At 44.8% G+C, this 25627-nt stretch overlaps 1 protein-coding gene and 1 pseudogene across 3 annotated transcripts in view; both read left to right on the forward strand.

The window, feature by feature from the left end:
* Positions 1–897: 897 nt before the first annotated feature.
* Positions 898–25627, forward strand: part of LOC147679898 (actin, gamma-enteric smooth muscle-like) — a 61355-nt gene continuing 36625 nt past the window's right edge. Inside the window, exons 1-4 of one of the 3 annotated variants that reach the window (XM_086943465.1) lie at positions 898–994; positions 15119–15278; positions 21977–22105; positions 23854–23964. In XM_086943465.1, the coding sequence (XP_086799591.1) occupies positions 15153–15278; positions 21977–22105; positions 23854–23964 (366 nt within the window). In that variant the 5' untranslated portion in view covers positions 898–994; positions 15119–15152. The remainder of the gene's footprint in view (positions 995–15118; positions 15279–21976; positions 22106–23853; positions 23965–25627) is intronic. The other 2 variants (XM_086943464.1, XM_086943463.1) reach the window with 2 other exon arrangements.
* Positions 5059–5626, forward strand: LOC147679899 (NHP2-like protein 1 pseudogene; annotated as a pseudogene).

Genomic DNA, 25627 nt, shown 5'->3' on the forward strand with positions numbered 1-25627 from the left:
GTGATTGTGGCAGCCAAGTATTGTGGAGATATATATATATATATATATATATATATTATATATATATATATATATATATATATATATATATATATATATATATATATATACACATATATATACACACACACACACACACACACACACACACACACACACACACACACACACACACACACATACACACACACACACATACAACTGGACCGCATTTTGATTGTTGTCAGGTGAAACTAGAAATCAGGGCGTGCCCCGACTTACACGTTGTGTCTGTAGTAGTTGTGAGTGTTCTTTTCATATCTGGTGTTATTGTTGCAACGCCCGTAGCGAGAAGACTGTTCTGGAATCCATAAGTTTTAAAATTATGTTCTTTTTATACGGTCTATAAATCGCTCCAGAGAAAGAATGGTGGCATGTGAGCGCTATCCGGAACACAATGAATGAATAATATGAAATAAAAAGTCAGCAAGAGTTCTTTCTTTTTTTATGATGCATACATCTAGATCATGAAAGAAATATACAATATTATAAGGTATATTCTAATAATATGGTATAGTTCCATACATTATCGTATAGTTGGTGGCATGTCCCCCCTCAACTTCCCACAGCCCCTCTTCCCACCTTGGCACTGTTGCTGGAGGCCCCTCTGCTCCTACGTCGTATAAGGCCGGCGCTTCGGATTTGTTTACGAAAAAGAGCAGAATAGTATGAGGCCTGCTCGGCGCTCGCGCCCCGGCCTCTGGGCTCTCCCTGCAGCCACTCGAAGTGATGAAATAAAGCCCCTTTTATGGTAACGCGCCCCGTTGGTCCACGGAAGGCCATTTTGGGGCGTATGTTTGGGTAAGCGCGGCCTAATATTCGCCCTGGTATTTAAACCCGGTGCAGACGGAGAGAACCGTCCCAGTGGAGTACAGCACGCGCACTACGGTGAGTAGCGGGAACTATCGGCCACTGCTGAGCACTGTGAGGGAGTCCTGGGTGGCAGGCACTGCTGGTGAGTACCAGGCACTACAGAAGTAAAGGACGCTGTGGGCGAGAACCAGGGACAGTTCATGTTTTGACAGGGTAAATGGGAACTACTTCATGTATATAGGTGTGTGTGTGTATATATATATATATATATATATATATATATATATATATATATATATATATATATATATATATATATATATATATATATATATATACATACACACACACACACACACGTGTGTGTATATATGTGTGTGTATATATGTGTGTATATCATAAGAATGCGTGTATATGTGTGTGTGTGTATATATATATATATATATATATATATATATATATATATATATATATATATATATATATACACATATATATCATACTTTAAAGAGACTCCCTCGCATCCTGCTGAATACTTCGAGACCTGGATTCAACTCATGGGTCCTGTTGAAAATAAATGTCTACTGGCGGCTCTGTCATACATTTAACCTATTCTTGTAAAAATGATGCTTCTGCCATGGCTGTAATACTCTGTCTGGCTCTGGTGCCACCGTCGCCTTTATGCGTCACCATATTTCTCAGACGAGGTGTCATACTTTAAATGAGGTAGTAATAATAGCTCTTGGCGTAGTCACCAGACGAAGTGCATTCAAACTGTTTGGAAAGTGTGATCCTGGGCGAAATGGGAATGGGTTAAATGAGAGTGAGTGTGTGTGTGGGTGGCGGGGGGAGTCAGAGAGATGTAGCTAAAAATAACAAAATATTTGTAACTATTTTGTTGGTCTTTCAGTTACAGGCAACTGCACATAAACTATGCACACACACTAAATGATAAATACATGCAATTTAAACGAATCTGTGGGAAATGCACTGATCTGGTTGAAAAACTCAGGGGGTTATCATAATCACTCAGGGTGTCTCTGTGTAAACAGTGTCGCTGATTTAAATCCTGCTTGTTACAATGGGAGACAGTGGCATGTGTACTGTTGGTGATATGAGGTCCCAGGGTGTGACAGTAAGCATTGTAAGTTATTAATTGAGCGCTTACATGCTTTCAGAAGTTATGACTGCACTTGGTGCATGCAAACCTTGTTTAAAAGTTTCCATTTATGGAACGCATTCCAGAACTGGTAACACCTTTACAGTAGCTCTTAACATGAATAACGTCACCGTGATGCCTCGAATGAGTATGTCAATCACAGCCTATACTGGACCCCAATCAGCCTTTTGTTTTGTTGATTAACACACTTGGACTGGAGGGAAGGCTTGCTTCTTTCTTTGGCTGTCTGTCTCTTTTCATCCTCTCAGTAGAAGAGACCCCTCCTTTCCTTTACGCCCGAAGCAAATCAAGCTCAGAATTAGTGGTTCAGGAGCGGTTACGTTTTTTTAACAGAAAGTATGGGAACAAATTTGGGAAAAATCTGAAAATCTTAGAAATGTCGTTCCCAGTATACCCCACCCAATTCTACCTCTGGGTGCAGTACCCGCGCTGTTAGTAGGGCTGATATACTTTCACGGGATTACCTTAATAATGACATGTTATACGTAGCACTAAATCGAGCCCTTCTTCTCTTTCTAAACGCAGTTAATAACAAACGTTGGCATTTGCCAATTTATGGTACTCAGTTGATCCACTTTGGAATGATGAAAGACTGAGTCTATCTCGCCAGGATTCGGACTTGTGACCTTCAGATCACATATCAGTGACAAGTGTTCTGCTCACTGCGCCTAGCAGTATCCTTGACCTCAGCAACCAGGGCTTTAAGAGGGCCAGGTCCTACTGGGGTCTCAGACCCGACAGTCATTTAAAACTGACTTTGAAACTAGTTCCTAGGCCAAACCGTCATGTCTTTAAATGTACATGCAAAAACACATTGATTTCTCAACAGTGACTCTAAACGACCTTAAGTTAATGAGTCAGTAAAATGCACTCCCAGTTGCTTTTCACATGTTTTACTTTATCTTTTATTCCCAAGGTTATTTCCTTTTTCCAGAAGTTGTGTTACTGTAGCTTTATTTCAAGCAACACATGACTCTTGTAAAGTGCAGGGGTGTAGCTTCAGGGGGGGTGGGGGGTGTTTGGGGTGTTACAACCCCCCAAATAAATGTATTTTCTGATGAATAGTTGGGTACAGGTGCTTTCAATCGGGTTTGGTGAGGTGTCTGTCAGATTTCACCTGAGATTTTTGCATGCTCACACTGACAAAAACACACACATACACACTCTCTCACTTCTGTTTGAAAGCCCTGAAAAATGTTGATTATTTAACAAAATATTGTGTTTCTCTCAATTAGTACTCGTACCAATCTGCATTCCTCTCTCTTTCCACTGCCTTTAAGCCCCTCTCATGCACCCTGTTTGTCCTATAATGCATTTTAACATTATATGCCAGCGTGATTGTCGGGGAAATCTGAAGCTCTCACCCTTCCAATCTTACTGACCAAGCTATGCCCCTGATGCCTTGAACTGAGTCACCTTCAGGTGTCTGGGTGAGCTCAGCATGAGTGTTTGATGGCGCCCAATTGAGAGTTCTGGAGTTAAGGCTGGTGGAACCGCGAGATTCTCACAGGGCCCATCATTGGTCAGAAAAGTTGGATAGACTGCAAGCACATCCAACTCATGGCCTGTCTGCAATGCGCACAGAGCGATGGCCGCATTTGTGCAGATTGTAATTCTGAAGCAGTGTGTGAAGGAAGCCCACAGCCGTCGAAATATGGACAACACAAAACGAAAAGAGCGTGCAGTGCATACAAGTGAATGGGACTGTTGTGTGTGGGCCGTGAGGGGAAGTGGAGGAAATGAAAGGAAGTACCAGCAGAATGAGACAGTCAACAGAGGGTGTTGAAGATCAGTGATCAGATCTGAGATATTCAGAAGGAGGTTTTCAGAAATATTTGGGGACAAAAAGGGCAGATGTGTCTAACAAAGTGAAAGACTGCAGAGGAGTGACGGAGACTTTCCGAAGACCACTACTTCTCCGACATACCATAGCAAACTTGAATTCAGTCTCCTATTTTCATAATTGAAACATTTTCATTTATAATCATAGACCACAACATCTTTGTTACTCAATCATTTGACACTGCTAACAATCATTGGCAAAGCAATAGGTGTGGTTTGTGGAATGTGCATGCCCGTTGTGCTACATGTCTGATGTAACAACAGAAAACTCAGAGAGACACCCCAAGACTGTCCTGGTGGCACACTATGTAAAGCATGGGATTTTGGTTTGTACATTTTAATCCACACCCTTCTTTACATAGACCATGACTCTTGGAAAGCAATCCTTGTTACCCTTCTTTAGCCACACCTCTTTTGAGGACCCCCTCCACCTTTTTCATCCTATTTAAGGCCTCCTTTTCATCAGGGCTTTTACGCTTTTAATGAGGCAGAACCCGTGCATTTTCTGACATTACTCACTTTTTAGAAAGGATCTTATTGTTAAAGTGGCAGTTTCCACACTTTTGTGCAAAGCACGTATTCTTTGAATGGTGCGGTAACAAATGTTTTGGGATAGTACCATCACTTTTAAGTAGGCTAACATATTTTGAAAGGGACAGTACCTGATTTTTCAGCAGGGCTGGTATTCCTCTGCACTGCTGCAGCTAGACTTGGAGTAGTGCCAGCATTCCACGGCGAAATAACTGTACTTTTAATGTTAATGTGGAAGTAGGTCTCAGTAGGGCCAATACATTTTTAAAGGGACAGCACCAGTATTTCTCAACAGGGTTGCTGTACTTTTAATGACTGTAACAACGCTTCTGCAGTCTTGTTTCTTGTAGTATATTACCTCCTAGTGGGATTGCTACACAGTTAATGGACAAGTATAGCTGGGACTGTGCCAGCATATATCAGCAGGGTAGCTGTACTTTTATTGGTGAAGTGCAGAAATGTCAGAAAAGAGCAGCTGTACCCTAAATGGAACATGAGTGTTTCTGATGGCACAGAGTGCAGATATATACAGAATCACAGCTTTTCCAGAGGTGAGCAACACCTGCATTTATTTCCTTTGCTTTGGAATCACAAGGTCATGACACTTTCATGTCACCATTTAACTAATTCCATGTGACTGGTAGGATCTCTGTGAAGCTCCAGTCGGGCCGAGAGGGACGTGCTGCAGTCATGACTGAACCTGAAGTGAACCCCAAGGCCTATCCTTTAGGAGATGCCCAGCTCACCAAGACGCTGCTGGACCTGGTACAACAGGCTGCCAACTACAAGCAGTTGCGCAAGGGCGCCAACGAAGCCACGAAAACCCTGAACCGCGGCGTTGTTGAATTCATTGTGATGGCAGCTGATGCAGAGCCCTTGGAGATCATTTTGCATCTACCGTTGTTGTGTGAAGACAAGAATGTGCCGTACGTCTTTGTGCGCTCCAAGCAGGCGCTAGGCAGAGCCTGTGGTGTGTCACGGCCTGTCATCGCTTGCTCTGTCACAATTAAGGAGGGCTCCCAGCTCAAACCTCAAATTCAGTCTGTACAGCAGGCCATTGAGAGACTGCTTGTGTAGCCCCTCGCTGGACCACACTCTCCATTGGCTAAAGACTTCTAGCTTATCCCTGCACGAGGGAATTTTTTTTTTTTTTTTTTGGGAAAGCGTATTGCTTTTATTTTCTTAACTTTTTTTTTTTCTCCAATTGCTGAATGATTGGTTGTCCTGCATTTTTAAGTGTTCCAATAATACTTATTTGACATGTTTTAAAGTTTGTTTTGAGCATTGTGGTGGAACACAGCTAGCTTGTTGGCTTAGCTGTTACATGAAATCTGTTGAATGACCGACACTTCATGCCAGCTGATGTAACGGGTAGCAACTGCTGCCTGTAAACCTCTGTATACTGATGAATCAATGGTATAGTTTTATAATAAAACTGTGGTGTGACTGGTAGGATGTATTCCGTGCTTACCTACAACCATATAGGACCCCAACTCTAACAGTACACAGGGGAACAAATAAAATAAAGGTCTGATGGAAAAGTTCAACCTTTTTAGATCTGGCTTGATGGTGGAACTGACTGCAAGATCAATTGATACAAATTCCTTAACACATGCATAGTATGGGCTTTGGCTCCACCCCACAGGCATATTACCCCCACACCTTGTATTATTTCCTATACGGTATAGCATTACACCTCCCGTGGCATGCTTGCATTCCAATTCATAAGGGACTATTTTACAACTCAAAGTAAATTCTTTGTCTCACAGATGCATTGTATAAAAATGAAATCGTGTTTTGTATTTTTTCAATGCAGCATTCTTTAGAAAAAAAACATTTTAGGCATGATTCAAAATGCAAGCCAGCCCTACTGGCTTTGCTAGAGCTTGTTTAAGAGGTATTTATTTAGGGCATATCTAACCTCAGAGGGTGGTGCACCCCCTTAACCAAGTAAATAGGCTATATGCCTTTACATTCTGGCTACAGATTCACCAACAGACCTTTACAAAAGTGAATGGTGTGAGTGGTGGGTAATACATTACACGTGGGAGTAATGGGAAAGTGAGTGAGCACTGCAAACAAAGAGGGAATAGACACTGTGCAGGACAACATCTATTCAGGTGTCTGTCCCGAAAGTACCCATTTGCTGGTACTCTACCATTAACGGTATTGCAGCAGTGCTGAGAAGTGCTAGTGCTCTCACTTTCAAATTTCAGAAGTGCAGATACTCAGTACTCGACAGTACCTGCCCATTTAAATGACTGAGGCCGTGGGGTTCAGGAGAAATGGGTGGGTGAAGGGAGCTGGCAACAGAGTGTAGATTTCTTTCTTCTGGGTAAGGAGAGTGAGTGAGGACAGTCTCAGCAGGTGGGGAGAGTTTATTCCAAAGGGTGGAAACAAAGGAGAAAGAAGCCGGTCTTCTTGTCTTAAGTGTCTCCCTTTTTGTAAATGGATTTTTGAATTCTATTTGATTTTCAAAACTTTTGTTTGGGTGTAATGAAAGAGAGCTTGTGTCAATCTATTTTTATTGACTTTTCTCCAATTTCTTGGTGCATTTTAGTGCCAGTTTTTAATGCCTCCTTTGGGCAGTCTAATAAGTTTTTGGTGGTGGTTGGGGGAGAGTGTATTGACCGATGAGAGGTTTATTTACAAATGCCCTGATTTGCCGATGCTGCACCTGCCCCTGCAGATATTGATTAGAAATCCATGTGATGCCTATCACAGGAGGCATTGACTGGTTACATCACGGCCAGTGGCGGTATTATTCTTGTGGCAGAATTGATTAGAGATGTTCCCCTGTGTGTTGCAAGGGCGTGTTGTTTGGTAGCACTATTTTTAGGTTTTGCCTTAGCCATGCGTACGAAGTACGCATGCGCTAGCAAAACCTCTTGATTTCTATCTGGGGTGATGACCCGCCTCTGCCTATCATTGGCTAGCTCCATAAAAGGAGGCTAGCCATTGGGAGGCAGAGGCTGTCAATCGCGCTTTCTCTCGAAAACGCGATTCGGGGGCGTTTCTGGTGCTTTTTTTAAGCCCCGCCCCTTTGTCCCGGGCCGCGCTGCCATTGGCTGCCGGCCCGGGACACCCCCGTGACGTCATTCCCGGGCCGCGCTCTGATTGGCTGGCCGGCCCGGGACCTGACTTGTTTTTAAATTGCCTCGCGATTGAATTATGGGTTTTAAAATAAGGTGATAAAGTAACGAAATATCAAAATGTTAGATAACACTTGGGGCGTCTTCACCTCACACATGCAGCACTGGTATGTTGCCACGGATCCCTAACTTGAGAAGTCTAACGGGGGCTATGAACCGCTAGAGTCGCTTGGAGACGGTGGGGTACGGCGGCTGAATGCCTGTGCTGGAGTATGTCTATGCTATTGTAGTAACTGTGCGTCCGCCGTTCGTCTAGTGACTGGTCTGGCAGCGCTGTGAGCTGTGACAGGGGCGGGCGGGCGTTCGGCTCTCGGGCGTTCGGCTGTCGGTGTCTGGTTTCTCCCCTCCCTCCAGTGCTGCAGCTTGGCAGCTGGTTGCTAGGATGACGTCATCGCTTCCGCCCCACTTCCTCTCCTCGGCGGTGAGAATCCAACATGGACTGAGGCCTGTAAGCGGGAGCTTGCCGCAGAGGCGCTCTGACACGGCCGAGCTGCGCAGCTCTCTCTGGGACGGCCCTTCTTTTGCAGTTACACCTTGGTTTTCGTTTACTTTGAGACAACCCCCCCTCGACTTATCGCGGATAACTATTGAAACATAATAAAAAGTTGAGGAAGGTCCGAGAATGTGACCAAGAAGATGTGGAGCGCGGAGCCGCAGGGCGCTGCTGCGGGCCGCCACTGAGGAGGAAAATGAACGAGGAAGAACAACCGGACGAGTGAGTTGGGGGCTCAGGCAGGAATGGGTTGTGTGTTATGGGTGGGGGTAGGTGGTTGGTGCATGGGATTTCAGCCTGAGGGGCTCACGCGAGCTGCTGCACGCCCCCCTGCAGCCGTGTTTACTTCTGCAGGGCTCGCGCTGGCGGCCACACGTCAGTTGCTACCCAGGACTTAACGGGGTTGCCCCGGTCTCGGCAGGGACACCCTCCCCTGGCACGGACCATTTGGGGGGGTGCTTTAGATTTTAGGTGTCAACAGCGTTCCCTTACACTTTGGCGTTTCTGAGCCTTCCCCGCCCCCCCTGCATTGTCGAGCCTGCGGCGGCCGAGGCTCGGGACATCCCCCCCCCCCCGCGTTAAATGGAAGCGCAAGCGTTGGCCATTTTTTTCCTAGAGTCGTCTTCATTTGCATACAGCGTTTTCCATTCATAAAAAAAAGAGCTGGCGTGCGCCGGTGTGAGGCAGGAGGGTGCGCTCTGTGGAGGAGTCCGCGGTCTGGCCCAGCCGTTGGGCAGAGAGGCCCGGCTAGGTGAGGGGGAGTTGCCAGCCGCTTATAGTATGAGCAGATGGCCTCTCTTCCTGCGCGCTCCGTCTCTTGGTAGGCAGGGTGAGGCCTCCTAGTAGCTGCTGCGTGGGCCGCCTCGCTCTGAGCAGTCCTTGGAAATGTACTCGTTCACAATGCCCTTTAAAGCTCATAGGACGAGAACTGACCACTCTGCTTCCACGCGAGCCCTCCAGCTTTCGCTGTGCCCCATGTTCCTTCTTAGTGAGATTTGGATAGCCATGAAATCCCTTTATGTCAGTCTAAAGTGGGGCAGTCGGGTTTAACTCCTATGTACTTTGTTTTTTCTAGATTCTTACACTTTGAGAACGAGCTGTATTGCTGGACTTTCTGTTAAAAATCACAAAACTTTACATTGGTTTCTCAGAGTTTTAAACTGCTGCTCGGCCTTGGGTCTGTTGCTCTTAAAGTGTCTGACGTATTTAAAGCTGCAATATGCTTTTAATGCACATGTTAAGGTAAACAAAATTAAGAAAGTTATTTTAAAAGCTATAAAAGTAGCAACATTAAAGTCTCTGTAGTTTAGTACAAAGTAAGTGTGAAATGTGTATTGCTGAGAGAACTTTTCATGCATATTGTGCCATCCTCCTCATAGAACGTTAGAAAGTGAATTTCAATCCCCAAGTAAAGTGCATTGAGGAAACTGATTTCTGAACTATTGGGAGAGCAAAGCAATAAGTAAACAGTCATGCATTCCAGTCTTCCTTGAGGAGGGGGGGGAGTCCTAATGGTAATATAACATGACGATCTATGTGGAACTATCAAATCCTCAGTAGCGTTATTAAAGCTACCATTTTCTTTAAATACTATGGAAGAACTCAACCAAAGGTTATGTCGATACAGTAGCTCCAGGTTACACATAGAGCTCCCTGATGGGTGCATTAATCAACCAGGCTACATCACCGGCTTTTCTGGGTATGTTCTACTAATTAATGCATTACGGCTTACTTCAAGTGTCCTTTAACAGTGTTATCAGAGGTGGGATCGCAAAGGTAAAAACAGAGGCTGCCCCAGGTAATTTTCACTGGCGACCTCTGAGTGACCTCTTAAAGCTGTGTGGGTGTGGGTGTGGCTCTGGGTGTGTGTGTGGCTCTGGGTGTGTGGGTGTGTGTGTGGCTCTGGGTGTGTGGGTGTGTGTGGCTCTGGGTGTGTGGGGCTCTGGGTGTGTGGGGGTGTGTGTGGCTCTGGGTGTGTGTGTGTGTGTGGCTCTGGGTGTGTGTGTGTGGTAGTAATTGCTGTCTGATGAGCTCGTCCAGTAGAGTACAATAGGTATTACATTTGCGAGAGATTAAGCTGTTGGCAATGTAAATGACAATGCCATTTATCTGTTTTCAAAACCAACACATAAATACAAATTTTGTCATTTACAATGCCAATAGCTCTAACTTTTGCAAAGGCGAAACCGTTGCATTGTAAATGCTTGTTTATCTTGAAGTAGGGAATAGCTGATTACCATTGTCTGAAATGTAAATCTAGAAATGAAGATCTCGATTCAAAATGAGAAGGTGGGGGCAGTCACTCAACGGAACACGGAGAACCTCTGTCCAGTTGCCTGGGGGTGAAGGTTTTTACTTAGTCATCTGAAGAACTTGTGAGAATGTCCAGACAACTGTCAGTGTTGATATCTGTCAGTGTTGAATGCTTCCCGTCTACTGGCACAGAGACCTTACAACACATTGAATTATAAATGGGTAATAGTGAATTATGGATATGATTTTCACAGAGGGGTTCTGAGTGACATCAAATGGACAACAGTGAAGCTTGAGTTGTCTATGAGGTCACTGAGAACCCAAAAGTGAAAAACATGCCCTTAATTCGCTTTTTCTTACCCATCTATGTTTCATGTTATATACGGCCCCAAAATCATATACTCATCGGCAGAAATTGTCCGAACTTTAAAACAGCCCCCACCCTCGAATATCTCTCAGTGCTGGAGGCGTGTGGTGGCACACAGCCCTTACAACATATAGAATTATAGATGAGTAACAGTGAATTTCGGGGATATGTTTCATTTAGGGGCTCTGAATGACAATAATTAGACAATAAAAGGGAAGCTCAAGTTGTCCATGATGTCACTCAGAACCCCAGGGTAAAAAACATCCCTGTAATTCACTTTTAACCCATCTATATTTTTATGCTATTTATCGTTCCCAAATTCATCTGCCCCTGCTTTCAACTGCTATGCAGGGGTAGAGGAGTAATGGAAGCCATGCATAATATGGCCTCTCCTCTTTGACCCAAATTTGAAAAAAATATACCTTACCTGCCGTCCAAACCAACCCCCACCGCTTCCCCTGCCTTCTTCTCCTCTCCTTCAACTGTGCTTTCTGCTTTCAGTCAAAACAGACAAGCAGTGCAGCAGTGGCAGACTCTGAGTCCTGTCAGCCTGGCGTAGAAGGTCTTTGTGGTGCAACTTTCTTATCACCTATTGCTGCATCATAGCAGTCAATTACCAGATTTAGACTCTGATGTAATCAATAAAGACTTCCCATGGAAGCCATGTATAACATTTCAGAACACCGCGCTCACTCTACAGATTTATTTATGGCCATTCCCCATCAAACCCGAAAAGAGTCTGTTATCCATTACAGCCTCACAGGTGCTTGAGACTTCCTCCACAAATCTGTTCTCTGTTCATCCAGAGAATCTCAAAAGATTTGGTGAAAGAACATCCCTGTGCGAAGCTCTGTTCTCTGGCACTCGCTACCTCAAGACTCAAATAGAATTTCCTAAGACTCTGAAAACAAAAATCTGAAAACTCATATTTTCTCACTGAGCCTGATGTCATTTGAATCTGAATTAGACAACAAGACCGTCCTACTCCGCTCTTCTTTGGACTAGTGCCGAAGACCGTTCCACTCACTGGGTATATGTAAGGCCTTTCCATCTGGTCTAACATTGCAAAGGTTACTACCAGTATTTAATTTGAGCCAGTGGTTTTCCGGTACTCTGCACCAGCCAGCACTTTATTGTCAACACCAGTGCTTATGACAGTGTGCCATGTGGTGGCGCTGTCTGGCTAATTTACAGGTGAGCACAACAAAAGTTGTAACTTATTTCAATGTACAATAAAAAAAATGGCTAATACCTGCCGTCTATGCAATTCTTACAGCTTTGGGGGCCTGGAATAGTCTGCATTGTCACACTTGTAGGAGTGTAATGCTTTGTAGTTGTGTCGGTACTGTCATTGGCAATGGGCAATGCTGGCAAGGGGCAATGGGTGGTGCAAGTTGCAGTAGGTTCCTGAGGACTCCGGAACTTTTTATTTTATTTTATTCTTTTACAAATTAAGCACTCACATAGCATGACATCATCAATGAAGAGTTCTCACACAGCAACTATGGACTATATTCGGTGACTTCCTTCTGACATACAGATCATGGGCTATGCTAACGGCTTGTATCTTGTGATCCATTTCTACCCAGTGCTTGGAGACTGCAGTTACATCTTGTGAAAACCCAAAGTTTGAGAGAACTGGCTCCCAGTGGTGGCAACATGGCACCCATAGCAGACAGAGCCATGGGCAACTTGCTGAAAGAAATAGTTGCCATTTTTATTGATTTATTGTTTCACTATAGTGATCACAGGTAAAAGGAACCCATGTGATTATTTTTACTCTGCCTAATGTGGACATTGACCCAGAGAGAATGAATCATCAGGGAAAGACAAATGATGAGGAGGGACGAAGCTATGAAGAGTCCAGAGAAAGAGAGACACAAACTATAGAGACTTAAGTGAGAAAGAGATGGGGAGAGAGAGAAAGCAAAGTAAGGAGAGGAGAAAAGCTGGCCTAACGGCTAGGGCGGTCGATCTTGAATCTGGGGAACTGGGTTCGAGTCTCGGCAATGACGCTGAACAGCCTGTGATTCTGGGCAAATCACCTAATTTCCCTCTGCCTAACAAAAATGAATGTGTCCTCATGCAATGCAACTGGTGCTATGTAAAGCGCTCTGATACCCGATTCGGGTCAAGTTCGTGCTATATAAAACTCTGCAAAAAAAAAGGTTACAAAGAGAAAGGTGAGCAAAGTAGCTGAATGTGAGCACAGGCGAGACAATGGAGACAAAAGCGAGAGAGACATTAGAGAGAGAAGAGAGATCCTGATAGACATGCAGTAGGCTATAAAAACATGTAACAGAGAAAAAAGAAAGCGAGGGGATTTTGGGGTTATAAAGAGAGGCTGCACACAGCTGCAGAGAATGTGCTCACTAATGAGGGTACTCTTCATTTATCGTTGTGCGAGAGAGATTGTGCACGGGGCAGAACATGTGTGGCACACAGCACTAGGGAAGCCTGTGGAGGTGCTTTTCACTTATCATTGTGTGAGAGGGAGTGTGCATAGGGGCAGAGCATTTTCTAGTAAGGACGCTTTTCAGGCCTCTATTGTGGCCATGCATGTTCAGGAGCATAGAGCCTATTTTGCACTGGTGAGGCAGCTCTTCTCTTCTACCCTCAGTATGTGACGGTACTCTGGCATTCCTCAGTGTGTGAGAGGGAGTGTGCACTTGTGCGGAGCATGCTTTGCACGACTGAGTGGGCTCTTTAGTCTTCACCTACCCTCAGTATGCAATGAAATGCACACGGGCACATCACATCTGCTACACTAGTGAGAGTGCTCTCCGCTTCTTACAGTATGAGAGGGATTGTTAACGGGGCAGAGCATGCCTTGCACTAGTGAAAGTGTCCTTTACTTATCACTGTGTGAGGTGAGATGGGGTGTTCAGGTCTGGTGGCTCCGTGGACTAATGCATCCACTGCAGGGGGCTGTGTTCGACCTCATGGTCTCAGGTTCGAATCCCAGTGGGTCCACTCAGCCTTTCATCCATCTGAGGTCGATAAAATTAGCACCATTGAGTTGGGTAACAATAAACTTTTGTTTTTCAGCGCCAAGACACCTACTGGTGAACATGCGCTTTAGAAATACACGTTATGTTACGTTTCATAGATGTAGAGCATGTGCTGCACTAGGGATTTAAGTGAAGCAGAGTCATTCAGGTGCACAAGTAGGTGGTAGAGATGTTCGACAAACACAGGAGGCACAACGGTACTGTGAATGTCGTGGGTAGTTGTGTGGGTCAGTGATTGAGGAGTAACAATACCGCCTCTCTATAATTGGCCGATGGTTGTGTTATAGATGCTACTGTGCAGACAGTGTATATTGTTTCTTGACTGTTTATTATTCATAGTAGTATGTGTGTGCGTTACATAGCTCAAGTTACAAACTTTGGGGCATATTTGCAAAGAAAGTGGCGAAGCGTGTCGTTAAGCCAAGAAGGCTAACGACACGCTCCATCACTTTAGAAATGCAGGGCTGCACCATATTTACAAGAATATGGTGCAGCCCTGCGTTTCCCCCTGCACTGGTTCTAAATTTAGCTCCCCAGCGCCAATGCAGGCACCCTTGCACCATAGTGCAAGGGTGCCTGCATTAAGGGGAAGATTGCTTAAGTGCAGGAAGGTATCATTTCCTGCACATAAACAGTCTTGAAATGGCGTTTTCTAACTTCTTTGTGTGCTGCTTAATGCAGCACACATAGAAGTTGAAAATTGTCATCTTTTGAAATGATAGTTTATGAGCAGGACGGGACACATATCCTGCACATAAACAATTATTGGCGGTTTGCTATTTTTATGTGTTTTGCACAACAAAGCCCACATGGAAACAGCAAAAACGAGGAGAAATAAAGCATTTCTCCTCATTTCACCTGTTTAAGACCAGGTTTTCCAGGTAAACGTTTACCACAAATTTTTCTCCCGCAGGGAATCACAATGCGGTCGTTACAACGACCGCGTTGTGATTCCGCCTACCATTACTCCGAAAGTCGGAACAACGACTTGCAGAGGGGGAGAAGGTGTTGGATTTAAAATCCAACACCTTCCCTAGTGTCCGCACTGACTGGAGGTGGAATAGTAAATTATACTATTCCAACATCCAGCACCCCCCCCCCACACATTCGGTTTTCCCTGGTGTAAGTGGCTCAAGGCTGCCTTGTAAATAAGGTGAAGCCCCCATTGCCACCACAACGTCTGCAAAAGTGACGTTGGGGTAGCGATAAAGGCTTGTAAATATGCCCCTATGGGTTATTGTGTTACCCATGGTAAGCACTGACTGGTGGTTGTGTATTGCTCGTGGTAATGTGACTGACTGGTAAGTAACAGCCACTGGCGGCTGTGATAATGTGGCTCGCTAATCATTTGAGGTGAAGTGCTTTCCTTACCCCACACGGGGGTGGCAACATCTAGCCCATCTCAAGGTGTCTAACGTTTCCCCTCTTCTTCCGCAGGTCCTCTTGAATCCCCTTCGCTCTCAGATCCACCATGTGTGACGAGGAGACCACCGCCTTGGTGTGCGACAATGGCTCCGGCCTTTGCAAGTCGGGCTTCGCAGGGGACGACGCACCCCGGGCCGTGTTCCCCTCCATTGTAGGCCGCCCTCGCCACCAGGTACGTGACCTTCTGTGACATCCTACTGTGTTCTCCCTAGAGGTGGACTAACCAGCAAATCCATAGATAGAGTAGAGCCAGGGGGTCTGACGTGGCTCTAAGAGCCAATGCATGAGCCGAGCCTTGCCATTAAAACATTCAGCATATAAATTAAAGAGAAGACATCATACGATAAAGACTCTTCAAAACTGAACAAGTGCATTCTTTTAGCACTTGGAAGTGTTCCCTTTAATACATTACATTATATCACTACATTGAACGAGTGTATTTATTAGAACTGAAAGCTTATAAACATGAACTTAGAAACAGTAATAACCTCCCAACCCAGCCACCCAGACAGGAGATGCCATACCGACTCAACATGCACGTCAGTTGTCATTGACCCCTATCCATACCCTTTATTGTTATATAGGGTCCAACATTATATATGGGATAAAGTACCCCCTGTTATACATTATACAGCTATTGCACGTCACTGAGGATAGCTGTGATCCTACATAGGGTTATAGAACTCTGAGGTGACTTGCAATATTTTTAGTATGTAGAGCAGATAGTATTTCTCCCTTATATTGCATGGCTACACTATCACCCTTTCCACAAAATACTTAAATCCTTGGGAGCAAATGTATCATAGTGTTGCATTGCCCTTGTGTCACACATGGTGTTGCATGGGCAACACAATACTAAAGTCAGATTTACCAAGCAAAGCCGGTCGTTGCCTGGTGTTACTCTGCCATGGGAAGGCGTTCCATGGGGGGAGCGTGGGTTTTCCCACAAACCATCCATGGATTTTAGCCCATTAACAGATTTACCAAGACTGGTAAACCTGGTAATGTGTCATAAAGCTAAGCCTTCCCAGGGGAGGCACGACAAGAATGAATATATTTGTTCTCCTCCATGTTTCTCCTTTCTAAGTGTGCTGCACTCTCCAGCACATTTGGAAAGGAAAAGCCCAAGAGGATTGTTTTAGTGATCCAAGGTGTCCCTTCCTGCACAAAATCAATTCTCTTTGCAACACAGGCACCTTTGCACCATGAAGCCAAGGGGCCTGCAGTGGTGCTAGGCAGGAGATTGTGCGCCAGAGCAGGAATGCACCATATATTGGTAAACATGCCACATTCCTGCCTTCTCCCTTTCATACAATACAGCAAGTTGTCTTGCTGTGTTGCATGAAGGATTGTTAAATGTGGGCCGTGGGTTTTTGCCCTTTCATGTGAAAGAAGTAGTATGGTTCTAGACATGGGGATTAAAAACATAAACTAGTGTGAAATTAAACCCATCAAAAGGCAGTTAGCAATTTGTTGTAAAAATATAGTAATATTAGGTTACCATAAGTTAGATCAAAAAAGTTCTGAGGCTCAGACTGTGTTGAAAAGGCACAGAGATTCAATTTTCCTTGTAATGACCTTTAGTATGCAAAGAAAAAACCTGTTTCCATAAATATCTCCTTTCTGCTAATCAATCACAAGAATAAAAAAGCAGTTCTCAATGTCTTTGCTTATATGACAGTTATAATTACTCTATGTGACCTGCCTATCGCCTTTGCTGATGGTTTCTCTCCGGGGGCATTGTAACTTCACAACTCAACTGTAATAACTTATTACAGTTTTGCAGCCACGTCATTTCATTGTTACAGCAACGTCATAAGTCACCTGTAATAAAGAAATTAGATCCCAACAAAAGGAGAGGGGGCCTTTCGTATCAAAACGGTTGGGCATCCATAAGAGTCAAAAAGCAACGCCCCCTTGGGGCAACTTAACAGTTCAACTATTACGCATCCAAACCAGGGATCAACCAACATCACCAAAACAACAATACAAATATAATTATGTATATTTATGTACACAGAACCAGCTATTTTTTTCTATAGAAAATGTAATGTATATTTATTAATATCACACTGCCTCCTAAAAAAATCATTATTTGTACAAACATATTCAACGTTTAAAAAGGAGCATAAAAATCATTTGATACACAAATAAATTAGGTTTTTATGTGTTTTTATGTGTAGATGTACTCGTAGGTAAGTCTTCACTGGCGCCTAACTTTACACTTTTTTGCTACTCACCATTTCAGGGGACAAAGGTACCCCTGTGGTATGTACTACAAAATGAAGTTTAAAAAAAAAAATCCAAACTTAAAGCATATGGAATTCAGGTCACTATATTGAATTCTCATATTTCATGCTTCCCTGATTCAACAAGGAGATTTCAGGAGAGGATGAACAGTTCAGGCCATTACATGCCTTCATAAAACAAAGGTCTTGGAGTTATCAACTAGGACAAAATTGAAGAGCCTCCCTCCTACAGGAAAATGAATGACGCCAACAATCCATGTCCAAGCGGAAGGCTGCAGGCTGCCTTCTGGCCCTCAGCCAATGCTTTAAATGGAAATATAGAAGTGCTGGTACTCACTAACCTCAGTACATGGTTGCTCTTGGGAAGTGCATGGACTCCCAGTTTCATATTTACGAAGTGCAGGTGCTCAGTACCAGACACTACCTGCCCATTTTAAGCAATGCCCTCAGCCAATGCCTTACCCGAATGGCTGCCCATCCATTGCAATATTTTCTACTCTGCAGTGCTGCAGCCCTGAAGTCCGTCTGTTCAGGCCAAGCCCTCAACCAATGACGTGCCACCGCCACTGTGCCTCTACTGCACCATTGTGTGTTGGGTGTTCTAGTTTATGGTCAAAGCCATATTCTTGCCAATAAATGCCTCTGCTGCACTATATAGCTGATGGGTCTTTCAGACACAAGTCAATGCCATATTCTTACTTGCCACTAGGTGTCACTGCCGCACCTTTGTCTGTTGAGTCCTCAAGTTCACGGTCAGGGTCAGATTCTTTCTAGCGGTGCTGCTTCTGCGATGGGACCCGTTGTACACCAGAGATCAGAATGGGTCTGCTCTAAATCAACCACCAGAAACGGCATTACGAAGTAATAATGTGCTCACATTTATACCTGCCACAGCTGATTCAATATTTTATCCTCGAATCCGTGAAATATGGCACAGCGTAATGGAATGTGAGCTCAGAACACCTCGCTCCTATTTTAAATTCATCATTAGCCACTGGGTGACAGTGGAGCAACAGTGTCTGCATGAGGCCTTACTCAATGCTTCCCAGGCTTTATTTACAGTCATGTGCTATGACTGACAACTGTTTAGCCACTGCATTGGTGGGCGCCCGCTGACTCTTGGGGGGCCTATGTTCAAGAAAATAGTGCAGATCGCTGCCGTATGCAATTTTTCTGCACCGTGCTGTGTCATTTTCTAAGTGCGGTGATATATAGATATATCTACACTTCGTAAATTTGAAACGGGGAGTCCATGCACTTCCCAAGAGCAACCAAGTACTGAGGTTAGTGAGTACCAGCACTTCTATATTTCCATTTAAAGCATTGGCTGAGGGCCAGAAGGCATCCTGCAACCTCATTACAGGTGTTAAGTTAGCATGAGCTTTTTAGGAGTTTAAACGCCATTTTACCTTTGCACCGAATCCCTGTGACAGCGGGAATGAGCCATTATTTACAACAATACAGTGCATCAGTGTACTCACCCCTGCACAAACGCAAAAAAGCAGCCTTGTGCCAGCGCAGGCACCCTTGCACCATGGTGCAAGAGTGCCTGCATTGCTGGGATAATTGTTGTTGTCCAGGAAGGTACAGCTTCCTGTACAAAACAATCCTCTATGGCAGTGGTCTTCAAACTTTTTGATGCTGGGACCCCCGCATCAAAATATTTTAGGCATAAAGACCCCCTCTTGACAAACATTTTTAGAACCTAGTATTCCTTATCATTGACAACCATACATGTTCTCCAGAGAAACGGTCAATCTGTGTTTGCACCTCATTAGTACCAGTTTAACACCCAAATATAGCAATAAGCAACAAAAAGGTAACAGATACAGCTTTACAAAGGGCCTTCTACGAGCGGCAACACCTGCTGCTGCTTTTTAGTAACTTTTGAACCTTTCAAGTAAATACTTTTTTTGTTAAAATTAGCAGATTAAGCTGCAGATGATGGATTATGTGGCAAATGCGGCAAATCTATTATTATGCTAAAATCGCTGTGTCCCCACAATCATATAATTCCAGTGAACCTTGGTATAATAGCTATAATGCATTGGCTGCAACTTTATTGCACGGCGTTAGAGGAAAACCATTCTATATTTCATGGGATGCTGATAGCTTGGGATTTACAGCTGCATGGAACTGGAGGTAGCTGAAGATCATTCATCATAATTAAAACATATGTACGTTTTCAGGTCTCTCACCGTTAGGTAGCTTTATATATAATATCGGGCTGCTTTAGTGAATAACAAATACATGCACAATAATAAATTATAAAACCTCCATGCAAAAGCCTGTGTGAAACCAGAGAGCCACAGAATTATTTTGTAGTTGGTGCAGTGGAGAATAGTGACTTGTGTATTTGTAGTGCTGTAAAGCAACTGCCTGTGACAGAAAGCACTGTGAATGTGCAAGTCTTTATTTTATTCTTGCATTACACACAGTACAAGAGAGACCCCTACAAAATGAGCAAAATGTTTTATGATAAAATGCTGCTTCCAAAATATGGGGGCCTATTTATAAGCCCCTTGCGCTGCCGGTGCGTCATTTTTTATGACGCTCTGGTTGCGCAGAGTGCAGACTCATATCTACGAGGCCACGCAAAGTCACTTTGCGTGGCTTTTCAAGGCCTCCTAGATATGGTGTAAAGCAACGTAGCGCAAGGTCGAAGCGTTGCCTTACACTGCGTAAGGGGAAAGGGGAGGGGGGTTCCAAGGGTTTTGACACATTCCCAGATTTACAACAAATCTGTAAAGCTGAGGATGCCCCAAAGCTGAACGCTGCCCCAGGGGACGCGTAACAAGTAGAAATTAGAACTATCTTTCTTTCTCCTTAATTGTTTCCAAAAGCCTCCATGGGTTGTTTATGTGCAGGAAGGCGTGCCTTCTTGCAATAAAATATCCTACCAATAATGAAGACACCCTTGCACCAGGGTGCAAGGGTGTCTGCGAGGTGAACAGCCATGACAACGCGGGGATCACCCCGCACTGCCATTACAACGCAGGAATTACAACGAAAGTCGTTACGACTTTCGCTGGAGGGCGCTCTTGGATAGGGAATAGTTTAATTTTCTATCCAACTCCTTCCCTACTGTCAGCGTGGGCTGGAGTTGGAATAGAAAATTAAACTATTCCACTATCCAGCGCCCTCCAGCGAAAGTCGTCATAACGATTTTCGTGGTAATTCCTGCGTTATATTGGCACGCGTGGTAATACCACGCGTTGTCATGTCCTACAACCGTCTGCGTTGGTGCTAGGCACTAAGTTGTGTGTCAGCAGAAAGGACAGGAGTGCACAGTACTTATAAATACATCTATTCCTGCTCTTTCGAATTGGTGTAGGGCAGTGCAGCAAAAAATACTTGCGCAGCTGCCCTACACCATTTCATTGTAAATGAGGCCCATAGTTTTTAATAATATTCAGAACCTATGTAATGTATTTTTTTACATAACTGTCACTCCAACACATTCTTAAGGATAGTAAGAGCTGTGGAAATACGACAATCACTTAATCTTCCTTTGCCCAACAATAAAAAAATGTTGAATGTGTCCTCATGTAACGCAACTGGTGCTATGTAAAGCGCTCTGCTACCCAATTCTGGTCAAGTTTGCGCTATATAAAACTCTGTAAAATAAATAAAAATGAAAAGCAAGCACTTCACAACTCATGTAACTCTGTACACTACCACTCAAAAACGTCAAGTGATTTGATCAATTGAATGACATCGCACTCTCCTGAGCAATCAAAGCCAGGCAGACATCTGAACACACCTTTCTTACATTCGCAGATTAACTCATTGCACACATTTGCATTTTTTTCACAGGCCACTATTAGAAAGGTGTCTTCAGCTGACTAAGATCCCCGAAATTAACCGTCTGGGATGTTTTCTTTTATCAAATGAAGAGCGCGACCTCCTTCCCATGCCCCACGCCCCCCCTGGGGGTCGCGCCCCACAGATTGAAGACCTCTACTCTATGGCATTTTGCTCCTTCTTCAGAAAGAGCAAAAAACGAGGCTACATAAAAGTATTTCTCCTCGTTGTGCCACTCTTCCTCCTCCCCTGGGGAAGCGAGAGTTTTGGGCGCTGCCTCGGATTTACTAATCTTTGTAAATATGGAGTAGGTTAAAAAAAAAGCAATGGGTGCTGCGTGGGAACGCACACAGTAACACCCACTGCATGCCCCTTTGCCGCAGAAAACTGCACCTAGGATGACCATATTTACAAGGTGGCGTTTTGCCATACAAAGTGGCTTAGCGCTGCCTCGTAAATATGGAGCAGGGCACAGCACCACCGGAGCATCGCAAAAAGTGATGTTCCGTTTGGCGCAAAGTCCTTGTAAATAGGACCCTCGGTCTTCAGCCAGTGCTATAATGTGATAGGCCACTGGGTCCTGTTACTGCTTCCCTAGGCCGGAACTCCTTTGCTTGATCTATGAATTATTCTTTTTCTTCAGCCACTTTTAATGTTAAGATGTTTTTGTATGGAGCAAACGTTCCACTAAGTTATTTTAATGTCTCACGGACTCTGATTGAGTTTCCGGGTGCAGGACCCTACAGACCGGAAGCGGTAGCTTGACCTTCCTGTCAAGCAGGAGTGGTGGTAACAGGCCTCTTGTTCCATTTCACAGGGAGTCATGGTGGGCATGGGGCAGAAGGACAGCTACGTGGGAGACGAAGCCCAGAGCAAGAGGGGTATCCTCACTCTCAAGTACCCCATCGAGCATGGCATCATCACCAACTGGGACGACATGGAGAAGGTAAGGAGGCGCCTCAGACATGGGTGGAAAGCTGCCATGGTTAGATGGCATGAGCATGGGTGGATGTGGAGAGAACTGTGAAGCCCCACCTACGCTGATGTACCATGAGGTGTGGGTGGATGTAAAGACCCCCTACTGAGACCGATCCCATGAGATGTTGATGGATGTTAAGACCCCCCACAGCCCGATAACATCAGATGTGGGTGGATATTATAATGCCCCAAGTTGCAATTGGATATAAAGACCCAATCCTACTCACCGGATGCTGTGAGTTGTGAGGAGATATACAGACCCCTCTAATGATCCTGATGCCACGAGCTTGGGGTGTTGTGAATATATCTTCGAAACCCGCTGATACAACTCAGTACCTTGAGTTGTGAGAATGTGATTGTTCCTAATGAGGCACAACACGCCAAGGAGGAGCAGTGTGGAGGCCTGTCTTGGGTTAGAGTCCATAGGCTGTAAGTAGCCTTTGAAGACGTTTGGGCGCTGTACAACACTAATAAAGAGAGGTCAATAGCACAAGGTGTGTGAGGATAGGACGATGGATGTGTGACTATAGCACGGGTTATATAGACACTCTTTGGTAAATACCTTGCGCTGCATAGATATATGATGGAAATGTTAGATTTTTTTGGGGGGCCGGATACTAGGAGCTCTGCGCAGGTATGCGGTACGCATGTTGTAACAGTAGCCCCTGTACCCCTGCAGGATGGGGGAGGGGGGCAACTTTTCAGGGCCCCTCCTAATCATCCAGGGTGCCCCTATTTATCCCAAGAGCAATGCATATCTGTGAAACACAGAAGACTAATGGGCACTTCTCCACATTTGCAGGGGCCTCACCACTTTGTGTTATGTCACTGTGGTAGGTTGTACAGACTGCTACATAGTTTCAATACCATGACATAAGCCATTAGAGGAACGATAGTATAGACTCATACTTGGGTTAAATACAATGGTTTGAGCATCATGAGATGTGAGCAGATCCAGGAATGTCCTATACTATCCTTATGGCTTGTGGTTAATTTTTTGTGAGTGTATTGATGAAAGTTATTATTGGCATCAAATACATATTTTTATTGCAGCTGTGAACATCATTAAAACTCTTAACGGGGTTAGATTCCTTGAACTTCGATACTGTAGCTTGAACCATGTTGTGAAGGCCACCTTTGGGGTTAGACATGAAGGACTACTCTACACAGATAATGAAATTGTTGCCCCATCACCTAGCTCTATGTTCTATGCTGTAAGGCAGGGGTGGCACGCTGAAGGTTGAAAGAGAAGTGTGAAGGGTCGCATGGGCTGGATGCCATTGAGTAGAAATGGGCTCAAGGACCCAGTCAGAAGCCAAGGTCTGACTGAGCCTGGATTGTAAAATCACCAATCAACGAGGACCTGATGCCTCGGAATGTAACTACGATTGTATGGTAAATTAGATGTAGCCTCATGCCCCCAGGCTGCCCACGACACCCGCTGTTTAACTGAAAGTGGCTCTGTGCAGAACACGGGCAGTGTCACTCTGGGCCAGGTGTTTAGGGCAGAAAATGTTACCAAAGTCTGTCCTTTTTAGGGAATATTGCTCTCCCCACTTTTTATTTTCAGAGCACTATATGTTTGAGCTGAACAGGTATATCCTACCTTAAATGTGGACTCCAAGTCAGCCCATAAATGATTCATGATCCTGTGAGATTTGCTGTTTAATATCTAACCCCAGGAGTAAAGATTCCGCTTATGTTTCCTTGCTTTAGATCTGGCACCATTCCTTCTACAATGAACTACGAGTGGCCCCCGAGGAGCACCCCACACTGCTCACAGAGGCGCCCCTGAACCCAAAGGCGAACCGGGAGAAAATGACTCAGGTGAGTCAATAGCAAGGGGGGTAATGTTGAAAGTGTGGGGCACAGCATCCCTACTGGACAAGACAGCATGTTCCCACCATGGGGCTTTCTCTGAACATCCAGGATTCGTGGAGAGTTATCCAGCAGGGCGTGATCGCAACCAGCCTATGCATGAAACTGAACTAGTCCACCGCTGTTCCAGCAATGGCCCACATCCAGAAGCGGACTCAGAGTTGCCCAGAGTGGATAACGTTGTTGAGAATGAAAGGAAGGTAGTTTATGTCCTGACCAGAATTGACACCACACAAAGGGCCTCATTTATGAGAAGTGACGCATCGCTGCTTGAAAGCAGCGATGCGTCACTTCTCCGTGCGCCCTCCTTGTGACATGATTGATGCGTCATATCTATTGTATGACGCATCATGTCGCAAGGGATTACAGATAGGTCAGTATTTCTGACGTATCTGTATGGCGCAAAAGTGACGCATTGTTGGAGTGGGTCACAAAAGTGAAGCAACTCCAGCAATGTGACCTTTCACATGGGCAAGCCCCATGTGAAAGGGTCTGCGTCAGTCTTACGCCTGCTGTGAGGCAGGCGTAAGATATTGACGCATTTGTGTCCTAGAAGTGACGCAGTGAAATCTCATAGATTTCACTGCGTCACTTCTACAATCCTTTCTTGCGCCAGAACGCCCCCCTGCATACATTATACCTGGCGCCGGTATAATGTGGCGCAGGGGTTTACAAAGTGACGCATCTACATAGATGCGTCACTTTGTAAATATGGTGCAACAAGGCACATTTTTTACGCTGCTGGTGCGTCACAAAAAGTGACGCACCAGCGGCATAAAAGAGGCCCAAAGTACTTCTGGGGCCACGTTCGCTGGTCTGCTGGAAATCAGTTTCTCCAGGATGCATGGTGGAGACTGACCATCTAAGATTATTCTGCGACACCTTAAACTATATTCAATTGCATCTCTGAGCTTTACGTCCTCTGTTTAGTGTTTTGGTGTTTTTCAGTTAGGTTCACGATTCATAATTACAAATACATACACAATATACATACATCGTTTTTCTCTGGTCTCCCTGTGTGGATGGAAGATGATATCCCTCAAATCCAGAAGGATATTGATACAAACCATGAATAGGTTGTTGTCTCCCTCTCTTCTCTCTCTCTCTCTCTCACTTGCTAGTTTTTAAACCAAGTTTATTGCGTGTTCTAATAGTTTCACTCATATACTGTGCATAGGCCCTCAATACGAATAATCAAGGATTTGGTGCAGGGAAACCGTACTCTCTGATTCCGGCCTTATTCCCACAACAATTTCCTGCAATTACAAGTTTTGTCCCAGGAATTGGAATAACTAGACTGACTCAGTAATAAGGGGTTCTTTTCCATGCATGTTTTACCGATTGCTCGCAGAAGCCTACAGGTTGACATTTCCCACTTGCTGAGAGCAGGGGGTCAGGACAGAGTTCTTTCTGTCCTGGGCAGCATTGTCTGCTCCCCCAAGCTGCTACAGAGGCTCAGGCAGGGGCCAAACTGAGTTACTACCCCAGCCCCTGCAGAAAGAGAGGTCTGGTATCCCGGGCCTGGAATGAGCAGGGTTAGAGATGACCGACCTCATCATTCCAGGCCCAGACACACTTGGAGCTGCGAGGGGCGAAATTTCACCGAAAGTGA

Source organism: Lissotriton vulgaris, chromosome 11, assembly GCF_964263255.1.
Source record: "Lissotriton vulgaris chromosome 11, aLisVul1.2, whole genome shotgun sequence".
Classification (NCBI taxonomy): Eukaryota; Metazoa; Chordata; class Amphibia; order Caudata; family Salamandridae; genus Lissotriton; species Lissotriton vulgaris.